This window comes from Salmo salar, chromosome ssa04 (genome assembly GCF_905237065.1).
Source record: "Salmo salar chromosome ssa04, Ssal_v3.1, whole genome shotgun sequence".
Lineage (NCBI taxonomy): Eukaryota > Metazoa > Chordata > Actinopteri > Salmoniformes > Salmonidae > Salmo > Salmo salar.
In genome coordinates, this window is record NC_059445.1 from 89055649 (window position 1) to 89072224 (window position 16576).

The 16576-nt window shown below is 42.3% G+C and overlaps 1 protein-coding gene across 2 annotated transcripts in view; it reads right to left on the reverse strand.

Annotated features, from left to right (window-relative positions):
* Positions 1–4420: 4420 nt before the first annotated feature.
* LOC106604060 (multidrug and toxin extrusion protein 1) overlaps positions 4421–16576 on the reverse strand; it is a 60221-nt gene continuing 48065 nt past the window's right edge. Inside the window, exons 11-17 of one of the 2 annotated variants that reach the window (XM_045717483.1) lie at positions 13565–13673; positions 12019–12094; positions 11580–11649; positions 11017–11149; positions 9311–9405; positions 8892–8958; positions 4421–6890 (exon numbers count right to left, since the gene is read on the reverse strand). In XM_045717483.1, coding sequence (XP_045573439.1) covers positions 6640–6890; positions 8892–8958; positions 9311–9405; positions 11017–11149; positions 11580–11649; positions 12019–12094; positions 13565–13673 — 801 coding nt within the window. In that variant the 3' untranslated portion in view covers positions 4421–6639. Of the gene's footprint in view, positions 6891–8891; positions 8959–9310; positions 9406–10976; positions 11150–11579; positions 11650–12018; positions 12095–13564; positions 13674–16576 lie in introns of both variants that reach the window. The other variant, XR_006769704.1, reaches the window with a different exon arrangement.

Here is a 16576-nt window from a genome sequence, read left to right on the forward strand (position 1 = left end):
CATGCACACGGTCATTGTCCTGCTGGAAGGTGAACCTCCGTCCCAGTCTCAAATCTCTGGAAGACTGAAGCAGGTTTCCCCTCAAGAATTTCCCTGTATGTAGCACCATCCATCATTCCTTCAATTCTAACCAGTTTCCCAGTCCCTGCCGATGAAAAACAACCCCACAGCATGATGCTGCCATCACCATGCATCACTGTGGGGATGGCGTTCTCAGGGTGATGAGAGGTGTTGAGTTTGAGCCAGTCATAGTGTTTTCCTTGATGGTCAAAAAGCTCAATTTTAGTCTCATCTGACCAGAGTACCTTCTTCCATATGTTTGGGGAGTCTCCAACATGCCTGGTGGCAAACACCAAATGTGTTTTCTTATTTTTTTCTTTAAGCAATGGCTTTATTCTGGCCACTTTTCCGTAAAGCCCAGCTCTGTGGAGTGTACGGCTTAAAGTGGTCCTATGGACAGATTCTCGACTGTGGAGCTTTGCAGCACCTTCAGTGTTATCTTTGGTCTTTTTTTTGTTGCCTCTGATTAATGCCCTCTTTTCCTGGTCCGTGAGTTTTGGAGGGCGGCAGGTTTGTTATGGTGCCATATTCTTTCAATTTTTGAATAATGGATTTCATGGCGTTCCATGGGCTGTTTAAAGTTTCTGATATTTTTTTATAACCCAATTTTAATAATCCAACCCTGATCTGTACCTCTCCACAACTTTGTCCCTGACCTGTTTGGAGAGCTCCTTGGTCTTCATGGTGCCGCTTGCTTGGTGGTGCCCCTTGCTTAGTGGTGTTGCTTTATTTTATTTGTAGACTTTTACAGTAATAGTAACAGCTCTGTTAAATTATCCCATGGAACTTCACAGAGATTCAACATTAGACGTGGAATTAAACAAGAATGCCCAATTTCACCTTTCTTATTTTTATTGGTCACACAAGTTATGGCACTTCACATAAATAAGGATAGTTTTAGGGATATTCAGAGACAAGAGAAAGAGATAAAATGTTCACAATTGTTTGACAACACCACCATTTTTTTGTAAAGATCATAATGAAGTCAGGAAGGCTATTGAGTGTATTAATGCCTTCACACATGTATCTGGTTTATCTCTGAACATTAGGAAATATGAATTATTTGCGTTGAAAAGATGTGACTTAAACTCGAGATTGTAATATCCCTGTAAAAGATGTGATCACATATCTTGGTATTAAAGTGAGCAAAGATCAGCAATAAAGGGCCAACTTAAAATGCTCTCCTATTGTAGAGAAAAATGGAAAGAGATTTAACTCCTGGTTATTAAGAGAACTTTCTTTATCTGGACGTGTACTTGTATCAAAACCTGAAGGTCTGTCCAGATTAGTTTATACCTCGTCTTGTAAAATGTTTGATACTAAATTATAGCGGAATAAACCTAATTATTTAAAAATAACGATAATACGTAGCACCCAAAGCTCTGCATATTAAAACCTCTAATATAATCTTTAAAATAAAATGGATACAAAACTAATTGAAGAAATAAGGATTGCATTTGGAATATAATCCCTAATTTAATATTCCAACAGATTGGTGGTCTGGAATTCTTACTCAAATGCTATTTTGATGTGGGTTTTTAAACTTGCTAATTTTCATAAACATTGTACTTCTAACTTGGAACCTCATGTACAAACACCATTTTTTCCCCACATAGATATACAATCTGGAATAATAAAGACATAAAATACAAAAACAAGTCTTTATTTTCCCAGAACTGGTTTGACAACAACATTATTTGGGTTAAACAATTATTGAATAATGATGGACAACTATATGATTATTCGGATTTTATGAGAACACACAATGTTACATTCCCTCCTGAGGAGTATCAAATAGTTGTTAGAGCCGTCCCTAAATAGGTGCTATTCTTCTTTTAGGAGAATATAACAATACTCCCAAGTGCAACTGTTGAGGATTTTGTAGCCTAAATACAACTAGAAGGAATTGACATTTTAAAACTATAAATGTATTAACATATGAAAACTATGTCAAGATGTTGGTCCCTCCGCTAAAATATACTGGAATGCAGCCCTAGGACAAGTGAACTGGAACAAAAGTCTTGTTGTTGTCTGGTAAATTTTATATATCTAATAAGGTGAAAGAAGTATCATACAAACTCATTCATAGAATCTACCCTGTAAAGACCTTTATTATACACAGATTTAAAATAGCTATTGATAACAAATGTGTATTTTGTGGTTTGTGACCCAGAGACTTTGGACCATTTATTTTGGGACTGTTCTTATGTCAGAAGATTTTGGAGTGAGTTAGAAGATTTTATTTTAAAAGGAACAACTATTAATGTTAATCTGATATGGACCCTGATTTAACTTTCATTGTTCATTTGTTTATCTTTCATGACAAATTCTTTATCCATAAAATGAAGATGTCGGAGAACAAACCCCTCTTCACATTGTTTAAGATAGAATTGGAATATTACTTTGAAATGATCAGTAAGTGTGAAGACAAAAAATTCATACATACCATAAAACGTTTTGACAAATTGAAAATGTATCTCGAATATGTAATACCTGTCTGTTAGGATTATGTACTTTTGTTTGTATATTTCTGTTTTTGTATTTGTTGTGTTCATAATAATAATACAATACAACACACACACATACATATAAGCCTATGCTAGGGACATTAGCATCCTATATAAACCCATGCTACGGACATTAGCATCCTATATAAACCTATGCTAGGGACATTAGCATCCTATATAAACACATTCTAGGGATATTAGCATCCTATATAAACCCATGCTAGGGACATTAGCATCCTATATAAACCCATGCTAGGAACATTAGCATCCTATATAAACCTATGCTAGGAACATTAGCATCCTATATAAACCTGTGCTAGGGACATTAGCATCCTATATCATATTACTCCAGTGCTAGCCTCCCTACACTGGCTTCCTGTTAAGGCAAGGGCTGATTTCAAGGTTTTACTGCTAACCTACAAAGCATTACATGGGCTTGCTCCTACCTATCTTTCCGATTTGGTCCTGCCGTACATACCTACACGTATGCTACGGTCACAAGACGCAGGCCTCCTAATTGTCCCTAGAATTTCTAAGCAAACAGCTGGAGGCAGGGCTTTCTCCTATAGAGCTCCATTTTTATGGAATGGTCTGCCTACCAATGTGAGAGACGCAGACTCAGTCTCAACCTTTAAGTCTTTACTGAAGACTTATCTCTTCAGTAGGTCCTATGATTAAGTATAGTCTGGCCCAGGAGTGTGAAGGTGAACGGAAAGGCTGGAGCAACGAACCGCCCTTGCTGTCTCTGCCTTGCCGGTTCCCCTCTTTCCACTGGGATTCTCTGCCTCTAACCCTTTTACAGGGGCTGAGTCACTGGCTTACTGGTGTTCTTCCATGCCGTCCATGGGAGGGGTGCGTCACTTGAGTGGATTGAGTCACTGACGTGGTCTTCCTGTCTGGGTTGGCCCCCCCCCTTGGGCTGTGCCGTGGCGGAGATCTTTGTGGGCTATACTCGGCCTTGTCTTAGGACGGTAAGTTGGTGGTTGGAGACATCCCTCTAGTGGTGTGGGGGCTGTGCTTTGGCAAAGTGGGTGGGGTTATATCCTGCCTGTTTGGCCCTGTCCGGGGGTATCATCGGATGGGGCCACAGTGTCTTCTGATCCCTCCTGTCTCAGCCTCCAGTATTTATGCTGCAGTAGTTTATGTGTCGGGGGGCTAGGGTCAGTCTGTTACATCTGGAGTATTTCTCTTGTCTTATCCGGTGTCCTGTGAGAATTTAAATATGCTCTCTCTAATTCTCTCTTTCTCTCTTTCTGTCTTTCTCTCGGAGGACCTGAGCCCTAGGACCATGCCTCAGGACTACCTGGCATGATGACTCCTTGCTGTCCCCAGTCCACCTGGCCGTGTTGCTGCTCCAGTTTCAACTGTTCTGCCTGCGGCTATGGAACCCTGACCTGTTCACCGGACGTGCTTGTTGCACCCTCGACAACTACTATGATTATTATTATTTGACCCTGCTGGTCATTTATGAACATTTTAACATCTTGACCATGTTCTGTCCTATATAAACCCATGCTAGGGACATTAGCATCCTATATAAACCCATGCTAGGAACATTAGCATCCTATATAAACCTATGCTAGGAACATTAGCATCCTATATAAACCTATGCTAGGGACATTAGCATCCTATATAAACCTATGCTAGGTATTAGCATCCTATTTAAACCCATTCTAGGGACATTAGCATCCTATATAAACCCATGCTAGGGACATTATCATCCTATATAAACCTATGCTAGGTATTAGCATCCTATTTAAACCCATGCTAGGGACATTAGCATCCATTAAATCCATTCTAGAGACATCAGCATTGTATACCCATGCCAGTGAAACAAGAGGAGCACAGCACAGTTTATGTAGATTAATTTAATAATGACGGAACATGAAAAGCAGAATAGGGAACCAGCTCCACTTCAAAACACAACAGACTGTTGTTATTGCTATTATTATTAGTAACCACCAGATAAAAACATCTCCTTAAAAAGAAAAAAAAAGAGCTTTGTTACTGAACACATATCTCCTTTACTGTTTCCACGCGCTTCCACAACGACCTTCTCAAAGCCATTCCTACATGTGATAGCTGTACTAGCTCTGATGCCTTGCAATGCTAACAGTGTTTTATGCCCTTCAAGGGATGACCGACACTGAACCTGTTCCCGGTGGGCAAAACTGGTCACAATGTTCGAAGGTCACCTACCGCTTGTAGGAAGTTTCATTAAGGTCTTTTTACCAACCAGAAAAATAAATCTGGCTTCCCATCCTGTATTGATCTTGTCATGATATATGTACCTGGTAACAGGGACCAGTCATCTGGCTATACAACTTCTTATCCAGTTAATAACCACTTTATAACATCATTAAGATGACATAGTGTGCCAAATGTTGCCTTCTGGGTTAGTCATCATTCCCTTCTATTGTCCATGATTAAATGTCAACAGCAGTGAACCCCTTTGGTTCGTACAGTAACTCCCGTATGGCTGTGTGAGTACCGTCTTTGGTTTAAATACATATGGCTCCTGTTTATGTGGCTGTGGGTAACCTCCTGTACTGTATATGCGGCTGTGCGTAACCTCCTGCACTGTATATGTGGCTGTGGGTAACCTCCTGTACTCTATGTGGCTGTGGGTTACCTCCTGCACTGTATATGTGGCTGTGGGTAACCTCCTGTACTGTATATGCAGCTGTGGGTAACCTCCTGTACTGTATATGTGGCTGTGGGTAACCTCCTGTACTGTATATGTGGCTGTGGGTAACCTCCTGTACTGTATATGTGGCTGTGGGTAACCTCCTGTACTGTGTATGTGTCTGTGGGTAACCTCCTGTACTGTGTATGTGGCTGTGGGTAACCTCCTGTACTGTATATGTGGCTGTGGGTAACCTCCTGCACTGTATATGTGGCTGTGGGTAACCTCCTGTACTGTGTATGTGGCTGTGGGTAACCTCCTGTACTGTGTATGTGGCTGTGGGTAACCTCCTGTACTGTATATGTGGCTGTGGGTAACCTCCTGCACTGTATATGTGGCTGTGGGTAACCTCCTGTACTGTATATGTGGCTGTGGGTAACCTCCTGTACTGTATATGTGGCTGTGGGTAATCTCCTGTACTGTATATGCGGCTGTGGGTAATCTCCTGTACTGTATATGTGGCTGTGGGTTATCTCCTGTACTGTATATGCGGCTGTGGGTAATCTCCTGTACTGTATATGTGGCTGTGGGTAACCTCCTGTACTGTATATGCGGCTGTGGGTAATCTCCTGTACTGTGTATGTGGCTGTGGGTAACCTCCTGTACTGTATATGCGGCTGTGGGTAAACTCCTGTACTGTTTATGTGGCTGTGGGTAACCTCCTGTACTGTATATGCGGCTGTGGGTAACCTCCTGTACTGTATATGCGGCTGTGGGTAATCTCCTGTACTGTATATGTGGCTGTGGGTAACCTCCTGTACTGTATATGTGGCTGTGGGTAAACTCCTGTACTGTATATGTGGCTGTGGGTAACCTCCTGTACTGTATATGTGGCTGTGGGTAACCTCCTGTACTGTATATGTGGCTGTGGGTAACCTCCTGTACTGTATATGCGGCTGTGGGTAATCTCCTGTACTGTATATGTGGCTGTGGGTTATCTCCTGTACTGTATATGCGGCTGTGGGTAAACTCCTGTACTGTATATGTGGCTGTGGGTAACCTCCTGTACTGTATATGTGGCTGTGGGTAAACTCCTGTACTGTATATGTGGCTGTGGGTAACCTCCTGTACTGTGTATGTGGCTGTGGGTAACCTCCTGTACTGTATATGTGGCTGTGGGTAACCTCCTGTACTGTATATGCGGCTGTGGGTAACCTCCTGTACTGTATATGCGGCTGTGGGTAACCTCCTGTACTGTATATGCGGCTGTGGGTAACCTCCTGTACTGTATATGCGGCTGTGGGTAACCTCCTGTACTGTATATGTGGCTGTGGGTAACCTCCTGTACTGTATATGTGGCTGTGGGTAACCTCCTGTACTGTATATGTGTCTGTGCGTAACCTCCTGTACTGTATATACGGCTGTGGGTAACCTCTTTGGCTCAGTTTATCCGAGCAGCAGGCTGGTGAGCAGTTCACTGAGGATGATTCCAGCGGTGAGGATGAGGAACATGAGGATGACAACCAGCCCACGACGAACAACCAGCTGTCTGACATTCAACCTCACCGTAATGACCACCGGCCCCTCCTCAGCCTCTAACTCCTCCCCGCCTTCCCCCCTGTCCCCACCCAGCCCCTCCACGTCCGTCTTCCCCTCCCCAGGGCTCTCCTCGCTGGGTGGGACCGCCTCCGACCTGCCTAGAGGGTTACACACCATGTAAAGTTACACACTACGTAAAGTTACACACTACGTAAAGTTACGCGCCATGTAAAGTTACACGCCATGTAAAGTTACACACCATGTAAAGTTACACACCACGTAAAGTTACACGCCATGCAAAGTTACACGCCATGTAAAGTTACACGCCATGTAAAGTTACACGCCATGTGAAGTTACACGCTATGTAAAGTTACACGCCATGTAAAGTTACACGCCATGTAAAGTTACACACCATGTGAAGTTACACGCTATGTAAAGTTACACGCTATGTAAAGTTACACGCCATGTGAAGTTACACACCATGTGAAGTTACACGCTATGTAAAGTTACACACCATGTAAAGTTACACACCATGTAAAGTTACACACTATGTGAAGTTACACACTATGTAAAGTTACACGCTATGTAAAGTTACACGCTATGTAAAGACATAGGGCTGTTGTAAAAAAAAAACAAGCATGTCAAAGCTTACAGAGCTCTATATGTCAAGTCTCATACTGTATATGTAATCATGGAACATATGGAACCGTAAAACTTGGAATATATGGAACCGTAAAACTATGGAACCGTAAAACTTGGAATATATGGAACCGTAAAACTTGAAATATATGGAACCGTAAAACGTGGAATATATGGAACCGTAAAACTTGGAATATATGGAACCGTAAAACTTGGAATATATGGAACCGTAAAACTATGGAACCGTAAAACTTGGAATATATGGAACCGTAAAACTTGAAATATATGGAACCGTAAAACGTGGAATATATGGGATCGTAAAACTTGGAATATATGGAACCGTAAAACTTGGAATATATGGAACCGTAAAACTATGGAACCGTAAAACTTGGAATATATGGAATCTTAAAACTTGAAATATATGGAACCGTAAAACGTGGAATATATGGGACCGTAAAACTTGGAATATATGGAACCGTAAAACTTGGAATATATGGAACCGTAAAACTTGGAATATATGGGACCGTAAAACTTGGAATATATGGAACCGTAAAACTATGGAACCGTAAAACTTGGAATATATGGAACCGTAAAACTTGGAATATATGGAACCGTAAAACTTGGAATATATGGAACCGCAAAACTTGGAATATATGGAACCGTAAAACTTGGAATATATGGAACCGTAAAACTTGGAATATATGGAACCGTAAAACTTGGAATATATGGAACCGTAAAACTATGGAACCGTAAAACTTGGAATATATGGGACCGTAAAACTTGGAATATATGGAACCGTAAAACGTGGAATATATGGGACCGTAAAACTTGGAATATATGGAACCGTAAAACTTGGAATATATGGGACCGTAAAACTTGGAATATATGGGACCGTAAAACTTGGAATATATGGGACCGTAAAACTTGGAATATATGGGACCGTAAAACTTGGAATATATGGGACCGTAAAACTTGGAATATATGGAACCGTAAAACTTGGAATATATGGGACCGTAAAACTTGGAATATATGGAACCGTAAATATGGAACCGTAAAACTTGGAATATATGGAACCGTAAAACTTGGAATATATGGAACCGTAAAACTTGGAATATATGGGACCGTAAAACTTGGAATATATGGAACCGTAAAACTATGGAACCGTAAAACTTGGAATATATGGAACCGTAAAACTTGGAATATATGGAACCGTAAAACTTGGAATATATGGAACCGTAAAACTTGGAATATATGGAACCGTAAAACTATGGAACCGTAAAACTTGGAATATATGGAACCGTAAAACTTGAAATATATGGGACCGTAAAACTTGGAATATATGGAACCGTAAAACTTGGAATATATGGGACCGTAAAACTTGGAATATATGGGACCGTGAAACTATGGAACCGTAAAACTTGGAATATATGGGACCGTGAAACTATGGAACCGTAAAACTTGGAATATATGGGACCGTAAAACTTGGAATATATGGGACCGTGAAACTTCTGGAATGTTACCTTTCTTCTCCAGTCCAAACTGCTCTTCTTTCCTTTCAGGGAGCTGGACTCCTGCCCTCACCAGAGCCTGACAACACACACGTAGGTTTTACTATCCTTTTGGGAACCAAACAATTGATTCCCATTCAAAAAACGTTTTTCCTTAACACAAACCCTTAACTAACACTACAATTGCCTTGTTCCTTGTGGGGTCTGGTGAAATGTCGCCACTTCTGCCCCCCCACACACAACACACACACACACACACACACACACACACACACACACACACACACACACACACACACACACACACACACACACACACACACACACACACACACACACACACACACACACACAGAGCAGAGCCGGATGAAACACATCAGCTGTTAGAGGCAACCAGTGAGGTTAAACACAGGATATAACTAGTGACTGACCTCTTGACTGACTTTTTTCCAGTCCAGTTTACACAGCAGAACTACCAAGATTAAGGACTGGGTTAACACACTGGCGAACAGGCCTATCCACAAACCTGAGAGAAAGAGGGGAGGCAGAGAGAGAGACAGAGAGAGAGAGAGAGAGAGAGAGAGAGAGAATAGAAAGAGAGAGAAAGAGACAGAGAGAATAGAAAGAGAGAGAGAGTGAGAGAGAAAGAGAGACAGAGAGAGAGACAGAGAGAGAGAGAGAGAGTGAGAGAGAAAGAGAGACAGAGAGAGAGACAGAGAGAATAGAAAGAGAGAGAGAGAGAGAGAATAGAAAGAGAGAGACAGAGAGAATAGAAAGAGAGAGAGAGAATAGAAAGAGAGAGAGAGAGAATAGAAAGAGAGAGAGAGAATAGAAAGAGAGAGAGAGAGAATAGAAAGAGAGAGAGAGAGAGAGAGAGAGAGAGAGAGAGAGAGAGAGAGAGAGAGAGAGAGAGAGAGAGAGAGAGAGAGAGAGAGAGAGAGAGAAGGTTGGTTACAGAGGAAATCTGTAATCAATCACTATTGCTGTTACGTTAAAACAAACTCTGTCTCTGTAGTGAACACAGCCACTGAACCAGGTGCTTAGAGGCCTAGTTAAACCTTGTATTAAAAAGGGGCAATCTGTGATTGCTACGTCAATATTTGAACTTAAATGACTGATATAAAGCCACTGATTCTTAAAAAACATAACTTATAAAGAAATGTTAGTTCAACTGCTGTACCCCATCAGAACCCCCAAAAACGGGTCGTTTTACACCAATGTTAGTTCAACTGCTGTACCCCATCAGAACCCCCAAAAACGGGTCGTTTTACACCAATGTTAGTTCAACTGCTGTACCCCATCAGAACCCCCAAAAACGGGTCGTTTTACACCAATGTTAGTTCGTGTTGAAATTGGAAACAAACACTGTTAAGCCTCAAAACGATTATACTGTATGTTAAAACGACAATGTTGATCTCATTGATGGCGAGGCTCTGTCTATGAATTGCAGTGGTTACATTTCTTCAGATCCGTCGTTCAGCAGTTTACCAAAACAGCAACGGAGAGACAACTTTGTTGTTGTTTGAAGTGCAGATTGCCCATTTCACATGTTTTCTCTCCCCTATCTGACCTCTGATATATTACCATGCTGTTATCTCTCCCCTATCTGACCTCTGATATATTACCATGCTGTTATCTCTCCCCTACTCTGACCTCTGATATATTACCATGCTGTTATCTCTCCCCTACTCACCTCTGATATATTACCATGCTGTTATCTCTCCCCTATCTCACCTCTGATATATTACCATGCTGTTATCTCTCCCCTACTAACCTCTGATATATTACCATGCTGTTATCTCTCCCCTACTCACCTCTGATATATTACCATGCTGTTATCTCTCCCCTATCTGACCTCTGATATATTACCATGCTGTTATCTCTCCCCTACTCACCTCTGATATATTACCATGCTGTTATCTCTCCCCTACTAACCTCTGATATATTACCATGCTGTTATCTCTCCCCTTCTAACCTCTGATATATTACCATGCTGTTATCTCTCCCCTATCTGACCTCTGATATATTACCATGCTGTTATCTCTCCCCTATCTCACCTCTGATATATTACCATGCTGTTATCTCTCCCCTACTCACCTCTGATATATTACCATGCTGTTATCTCTCCCCTTCTCACCTATGATGCCCATCTTGTTAGGGAACATGAGGGAGATTCCAATGGGGAGGCCTACGAAGTAGCACCCCACCAGGTTACACAACGCTCCAATCTTCTGCTTTCCTGCTCCCCGGATGATACCGCCCATCACGCCCTGTCACGACACACACATTACTGATTCTATACACACACAAATATAACTAGCCCCACACACACACACATTACTGACTCTATACACACACAAATATAACTAGCCCCACACACACACACATTACTGACTCTATACACACACAAATATAACTAGCCCCACACACACACACACATTACTGACTCTATACACACACAAATATAACTAGCCCCACACACACACACATTACTGACTCTATACACACACAAATATTACTGGCCCCACGCCCTGTCACAACACACACATTACTGACTCTATACACACACAAATATTACTGGCCCCACACACACACACACACACACACACACACACACACACACACACACACACACACACACACACACACACACACACACACACACACACACACACACACACACACACAGTGTAACCTCACCAAGACGGCGTCTGCCAGATGAAAGAACGCATACATGATCATGATGTCAGCCACCCTCTTCACAATGTCCCTGGAACACACAGAGAGAGAGAGAGGTTCACTGGGTCACTGGGTTCTACTGGAGCGGTCCCAGACCTGTTGGTGCTAACATTCCAAACAAACTGGCCCCCAGGCTAAAGGTACTACAGAGATCAGAGATCTTCAGGTTCATAACACCTACAGTGTCATTCTGATGGTGAAGCAGGTTAAAACATGATTACTGGATGTTACGGAAGTTATGTGATGTCTGTGTGTCTACAAGATGTCAAACACACACACACACACACACACACACACACACACACACACACACACACACACACACACACACACACACACACACACACACACACGAGGTTTCTAAAGTTAATCAGTGTGGTGGGTGTGTGTCTATACTCACTGTTCTGTGGTGAAGATGTAACCGATCACGTCTTTAGTCACGAGGACGAACGTGCTGACAAAACACGAGACGATGACTGGACAGAAAAGACTAATAGTTAGTAAATCTTCTGACAATCATTAATATTATTCAAGAAAACAAAGTCAACCTCTATATACGGTGCATTCGGAAAATATTCAGACCCGTTGACATTATCCACATTTTGTTACATTACGGCTTTATTCTAAAATTGATTAAATAAAACATTTTTCCTCATAATGAAAAAAAGAAAACAAGTTTTTTGACGTTTTTGGAAATTCTGACCAGAGCTCTAGAGTTGAACTGACCCCACTCTTGCAGGCAGTCAGCTGACGAGCCTAGGGGTTAAGAGGTCAGGGATCACACCCACCAATAGAAACGTCCCAGAATGTATATATGGCAGGGTAGTGATGATACAGAACCTTGATATGGCAGGTTAGTGGAGTGATACAGAACCTTGATATGGCAGGTTAGTGGAGTGATACAGAACCTTGATATGGCAGGTTAGTGGTGATACAGAACCTTGATATGGCAGGTTAGTGGAGTGATACAGAACCTTGATATGGCAGGTTAGTGGTGATACAGAACCTTGATAAGGCAGGTTAGTGGTGATACAGAACCTTGATATGGCAGGTTAGTGGAGTGATACAGAACCTTGATATGGCAGGTTAGTGGAGTGATACAGAACCTTGATATGGCAGGTTAGTGGAGTGATACAGAACCTTGATATGGCAGGTTAGTGGTGATACAGAACCTTTGATATGGCAGGTTAGTGGAGTGATACAGAACCTTGATATGGCAGGTTAGTGGAGTGATACAGAACCTTGATATGGCAGGTTAGTGGTGATACAGAACCTTGATATGGCAGGTTAGTGGTGATACAGAACCTTGATATGGCAGGTTAGTGGAGTTATACAGAACCTTGATATGGCAGGTTAGTGGTGATACAGAACCTTGATATGGCAGGTTAGTGGAGTTATACAGAACCTTGATATGGCAGGTTAGTGGTGATACAGAACCTTGATATGGCAGGTTAGTGGAGTGATACAGAACCTTGATATGGCAGGTTAGTGGTGATACAGAACCTTGATATGGCAGGTTAGTGGAGTGATACAGAACCTTGATATGGCAGGTTAGTGGTGATACAGAACCTTTGATATGGCAGGTTAGTGGAGTGATACAGAACCTTGATATGGCAGGTTAGTGGAGTGATACAGAACCTTGATATGGCAGGTTAGTGGTGATACAGAACCTTGATATGGCAGGTTAGTGGTGATACAGAACCTTGATATGGCAGGTTAGTGGAGTTATACAGAACCTTGATATGGCAGGTTAGTGGTGATACAGAACCTTGATATGGCAGGTTAGTGGAGTTATACAGAACCTTGATATGGCAGGTTAGTGGTGATACAGAACCTTGATATGGCAGGTTAGTGGAGTGATACAGAACCGTTTACATGAAGGCTACATTAAGATCTGGCCCGTAGTAGAGCCATGCTAGCATCACTAGCTAGCTGCTGCTACGTACATGCACAGACGGAGGCAACCTTCCCAGACAGCTTGGCCTGTTCTGTGTTCCCTGCACCCAGAGCGTTGCCCACCCTCACACTGGCTGCTACTGAGAAACCAAGGGGAAACTGAGAGAGGACGAGAGAGAGATGTGAGTTAGAAAAATAACATTTCTGTTCTAAATATCATGATGTAATGTATCTTAGTGTGATGTTACTATGGTAGCTAGTTGATAGACAGTGTGATGTTACCATGGTAGCTAGCTGATAGACAGTGTGATGTTACCATGGTAGCTAGCTGATAGACAGTGTGATGTTACCATGGTAGCTAGCTGTTAGACAGTGTGATGTTACCATGGTAGCTAGCTGATAGACAGTGTGATGTTACCATGGTAGATAGCTGATAGATAGTGTGATGTTACCATGGTAGCTAGCTGATAGATAGTGTGATGTTACCATGGTAGCTAGCTGATAGACAGTGTGATGTTACCATGGTAGCTAGCTGATAGACAGCGTGATGTTACCATGGTAGCTAGCTGATAGACAGTGTGATGTTACCATGGTAGCTAGCTGATAGACAGTGTGATGTTACCATGGTAGCTAGCTGATAGACAGTGTGATGTTACCATGGTAGCTAGCTGATAGACAGTGTGATGTTACCATGGTAGCTAGCTGATAGACAGTGTGATGTTACCAGGGTAGCTAGATGATAGACAGTGTGATGTTACCATGGTAGCTAGCTGATAGACAGTGTGATGTTACCATGGTAGCTAGCTGATAGACAGCGTGATGTTACCATGGTAGCTAGCTGATATACAGTGTGATGTTACCATGGTAGCTAGCTGATAGACAGTGTGATGTTACCCTGGTAGCTAGCTGATAGACAGTGTGATGTTACCCTGGTAGATAGCTGATAGACATTGTGATGCTACCATGGTAGCTAGCTGATAGACAGTGTGATGCTACCATGGTAGCTAGCTGATAGACAGTGTGATGTTACAATGGTAGCTAGCTGATAGACAGCGTGATGTTACCATGGTAGCTAGCTGATAGACAGTGTGATGTTACCATGGTAGCTAGCTGATAGACAGTGTGATGTTACCATGGTAGCTAGCTGATAGACAGTGTGATGTTACCATGGTAGCTAGCTGATAGACAGTGTGATGTTACCATGGTAGCTAGCTGATAGACAGTGTGATGTTACCAGGGTAGCTAGATGATAGACAGTGTGATGTTACCATGGTAGCTAGCTGATAGACAGTGTGATGTTACCATGGTAGCTAGCTGATAGACAGCGTGATGTTACCATGGTAGCTAGCTGATATACAGTGTGATGTTACCATGGTAGCTAGCTGATAGACAGTGTGATGTTACCCTGGTAGCTAGCTGATAGACAGTGTGATGTTACCCTGGTAGATAGCTGATAGACAGTGTGATGCTACCATGGTAGCTAGCTGATAGACAGTGTGATGCTACCATGGTAGCTAGCTGATAGACAGTGTGATGTTACAATGGTAGCTAGCTGATAGACAGTGTGATGTTACCATGGTAGCTAGCTGATATACAGTGTGATGTTACCATGGTAGCTAGCTGTTAGACAGGGTTATGTTACCATGGTAGCTAGTTGATAGACAGTGTGATGTTACCATGGTAGCTAGCTGATAGACAGTGTGATGTTACCATGGTAGCTAGCTGATAGACAGTGTGCTGTTACCATGGTAGCTAGATGATAGACAGTGTGATGTTACCATGGTAGCTAGCTGATAGACAGTGTGATGTTACCATGGTAGCTAACTGATAGACAGTGTGATGTTACCATGGTAGCTAGATGATAGACAGTGTGATGTTACCATGGTAGCTAGCTGATAGACAGTGTGATGTAGGTGATTGTAGCTAGCTGATAGACAGTGTGATGTTACCATGGTAGCTAGCTAATAGACAGTGTGATGTTACCATGGTAGCTAGCTGATAGACAGTGTGATGTTACCATGGTAGCTAGCTGATAGACAGTGTGATGTAGGTGATGGTAGCTAGCTGATAGACAGTGTGATGTTACCATGGTAGCTAGCTGATAGACAGTGTGATGTTACCATGGTAGCTAGCTGATAGACAGTGTGATGTTAACATGGTAGCTAGCAGATAGACAGTGTGATGTTACCAGGGTAGATAGCTGATAGACAGTGTGATCTTACCATGGTAGCTAGCTGATAGACAGTGTGATGTTACCATGGTAGCTAGCTGATAGACAGTGTGATGTTACCATGGTAGATAGCTGATAGACAGTGTGATGTTACCATGGTAGATAGCTGATAGACAGTGTGATGTTACCATGGTAGCTAGCTGATAGACAGTGTGATGTTACCATGTAGGTGATGGTAGCTAGCTAATAGACAGTGTGATGTTACCATGGTAGCTAGCTGATAGACAGTGTGATGTTACCATGGTAGCTAGCTGATAGACAGTGTGATGTTACCATGGTAGCTAGCTGATAGACAGTGTGATGTTACCATAGTAGCTAGCTGATAGACAGTGTGATGTTACCATAGTAGCTAGCTGATAGACAGTGTGATGTTACCATGGTAGCTAGCTGATAGACAGTGTGATGTTACCATGGTAGCTAGCTGATAGACAGTGTGATGTTACCATGTAGGTGATGGTAGCTAGCTAATAGACAGTGTGATGTTACCATGGTAGCTAGCTGATAGACAGTGTGATGTTACCATGGTAGCTAGCTGATAGACAGTGTGATGTTACCATGGTAGCTAGCTGATAGACAGTGTGATGTTACCATAGTAGCTAGCTGATAGACAGTGTGATGTAGGTGATGGTAGCTAGCTGATAGACAGTGTGATGTTACCATGGTAGCTAGCTGATAGACAGTGTGATGTTACCATGGTAGCTAGCTGATAGACAGTGTGATGTTATCATGGTAGCTAGCTGATAGACAGTGTGATGTTACCAGGGTAGATAGCTGATAGACAGTGTGATCTTACCAGGGTAGCTAGCTGATAGACAGTGTGATGTTACCATGG